Here is a 3,040-nt window from a genome sequence, read left to right as displayed (position 1 = left end):
CTTGGATTTATTGTTTCAAGACTCTTTTATTATGAAAAATGACATTAATGCAACATTATTATAGAAATACTGTCGATAAAGTAATTGCGCATGTATGATTATCTGAAATTCGACAGCAGCTGCATCTACGGCCCTAGTCAGCTGGACAAAATTGATTAATGAACGTCTCCTTCATGGAATCTCTGAATAAACGTTGGCACTGGGCTGTTCAGTGCCTTCCATAGCAATGACCCTGAGATGGGGTGAAAAGCCTTGCATGCATCTTCCTAAGTAGTCGTCGAGCTCAAGGTCGTAGACTGCCACACACTGGCCACCAATTCCACCGGCAAATCCCAGGTCAAACCGCTGCTGGAGATTCTGAACAGTTTCATATGTTGCAATCAGTGCTTTTCCTTCCACAGGCTCCCTCTGGAACACAAGGGGAATGCAAGGTTCATTCTCTCATTTAGTGTGAAGTGCCACATAGAACAGCAAATTGCAGTAAAACGTATGAGAGGCTGAATAAGGTAAACAACAAAGAAACATAACTGTTGATTGAAGCCGAGTAAAGCTCCAAGAATGTGTTTCTGCAAGGGCAACTGTAGCAATATCTTGTTGATATGATAGGAGTGGTTTTAGATTTGTGCCTTCTGCCATTCATAAGATTGTTTAGTTTGCATGGGAACGCAGGAATGTTAAGCATAAAACTCTGCATGGGCACAGAAAAAAAAGGCAACCCGAAGAGCTACTGCTCGTGACGTCAGTGGTGTCCTATAGTACGCATGCACCGGAACAAGAGCACTGGCGGAGACACCGTGAGACAATGTTTTAAGTTACAGCAATCCCTAAACATTACTGCACTGCATGGTTCTTGGCGGGAAAGATAAGTCTGATTACTTTCTGAAAGCCGCATTGCTTTCAAATGTTTACACCAGCAGGTAAATTCGACAAATTGCCCGTGGTAATAAGACTCCAGTCATGATTCCGGCAGGCTGTCCAAATTCGACAGTTGCGCAAATGACTTCCTGCATGCAGCGGCTAGGAGAAGTAGACCGTTTGAGGGCGCGGATCTGAATTCTGCACACCAGCGTTTGAAATTGCAGAAAAATTACAAATACCTCAGTCACCCATGATAGAGCGTGTAAGCGCGACTGAACGAGGACGTTGGAAGAAACGGAGAGCGCTACTTTCAACTATAGATTTTATTTTATTTTCCCACGCATCGATAAATATAAACCGTACGAGCGGAAACAAACGTGACAGCGCGGCAGAAAAAGAACATTCTGTGGTGCATGTCGATGAACCGTGCACGTGTTCAAGGCATGGTGAAAACATATACCGCAGTGGTTACAACTATAAACCGAGGAATCGTACCTCCTTTTCAGATAGCGACACTGATGGCTTGCTCACGCGCCTTTCCTCTAATTTTGCAATTCTATAGGCCTCCACAATCTCCATTGTCATCCTGCTATGAGCCCTATACAAGATAGAAGTACTTTCAAACATGGGTTTGCAGGAACAATCTAGGCAATGAATACCCAAATGACCCGAGATTACCCTAGTGACGTTATATCGATATTCCTTTAGTCTCATTGATGCATCTGCTGGTTTGACCAACGTACGTTCTTCCGCACGAAAGCGGAATGGCATATAGACAACGTCATGAGTGCAGGTTACAAATTGTTTGCGATGTTGAGTAGAACTCTGTGAAGCTGTTTCTTTCTACGTCCTCGTTCAGTCCCGCTTACACACTCTATCATGGATTCAAACCAACTAGCCCGGCAACATGTTTTAATCTCAGTCACGTTGTTTCTGTGCTGTGCCGACTGTATAGCGCCTGGGTGCCAAAGTAAAAGTGCTGAAATGTGCTCGGCGTACCGCCAGCTTACCCTGGCGACCAGCGTGCATTCGGGTGTGCTACCAGCCCTGTCCACTGTCCACGAGGCATCGCAGAGTTCGAACCGGGCTGCCTTGCCTGCAGCATTGCTTGCGCGCAGTTCAGGACCTCGGCCGCGGGCGCGGGCTCCCAGTTCCGGTGCATGCACAACGAAGGTGGTGGCGGAGAGCCTCATTGCGTAGCAGAACTGCAAGTCATGTCAGGCATAGGCGCAGAGTTGTCATTTTCCCGGGGGGGGGGGGGGGGGGGGGCGGACCAGCTTAATGTAATTAAGTAATACTTCGTGATGAAAAAATACTGGCCGTAAGTACATACAACTACGGCTACTATGCAGTCGGTGCGATTTCTCGAGAGCTTTTGGGTATTTTAAAATCTTGGTCCAAGTTAACTGGGACACCCTGTTCTTCTTCTGTGAGTCCTAGTATAAGCGCTGCTGCGGATGACTGCTGTTGATTCCGATTTCGAGTGAATCCGGCTTAACCTCATTTGGTTTACTGAGTGAATTATACAGTGTTCCCCAACTATCATGCACCAAGTCTTAAAAAAAGAGCAGTTGCGTGACTCGAAGAAAACCTAGTGTGTATTCTTTCCAGTACAATGGAGTAGCCGCCAATAATTATTTCGTTATTGAGATTTAATTCGGTAATTGCAATTAATTATCCAACTCGATAAATAATTGTCCTAACTTTCAAAGCGTTAATGAGACATTTGTAGGCGCCCCAAAGTGACATTTAACTGCGGTGCTTTCCGCGATTTACTAATTGCGTACAATGTTTTTTACTGCTGTGTTTTCAGCGATTTACTAATTGCGTACAATTTTTTCCGACTGGCAAAGAAACCTCACGAAACCTCACGCTCGGAGAAGTTCCATACCCCCAACAAAGGAACCCCCCAGGGATCGGTCATTTCACCAACGCTATTTAACATAGCAATGATCGGCCTTGCGAAACAACTCAAAGAGATCGAGGGCATACACCATGCCATGTACGCCGACGACATAACCATTTGGACCAACACGGGATCACTTAAAGAAAAAGAAGAAAGACTGCAAGAGGCTGCGACCTGCGTGGAGAACTACGTGAGGGCAAGAGGGCTAGCCTGCTCCACCGAGAAATCTGAGCTGCTCAGAGTCTGGAGAGGGAAACAGAATCGCACGGTCCCGAC

General features: G+C 46.1%; 1 protein-coding gene across 1 annotated transcript; it reads right to left on the bottom strand.

Moving 5' to 3' along the window:
* On the bottom strand, positions 1-2,074 carry LOC126535866 (uncharacterized). Its single transcript, XM_050182713.2, has 2 exons — positions 1,869-2,074; positions 1-408 (listed from the first exon to the last, which is right to left on the bottom strand). Exons 1-2 carry the CDS (start codon positions 2,049-2,051, stop codon positions 172-174), a joined length of 420 nt encoding a protein of 139 aa, XP_050038670.2. The 5' UTR covers positions 2,052-2,074; the 3' UTR covers positions 1-171.
* Between the last annotated feature and the right edge of the window lie 966 nt (positions 2,075-3,040).

Source organism: Dermacentor andersoni, chromosome 4, assembly GCF_023375885.2.
Source record: "Dermacentor andersoni chromosome 4, qqDerAnde1_hic_scaffold, whole genome shotgun sequence".
Taxonomy (NCBI): Eukaryota; Metazoa; Arthropoda; class Arachnida; order Ixodida; family Ixodidae; genus Dermacentor; species Dermacentor andersoni.
This window is presented reverse-complemented; position numbering and strand designations above follow the sequence as displayed.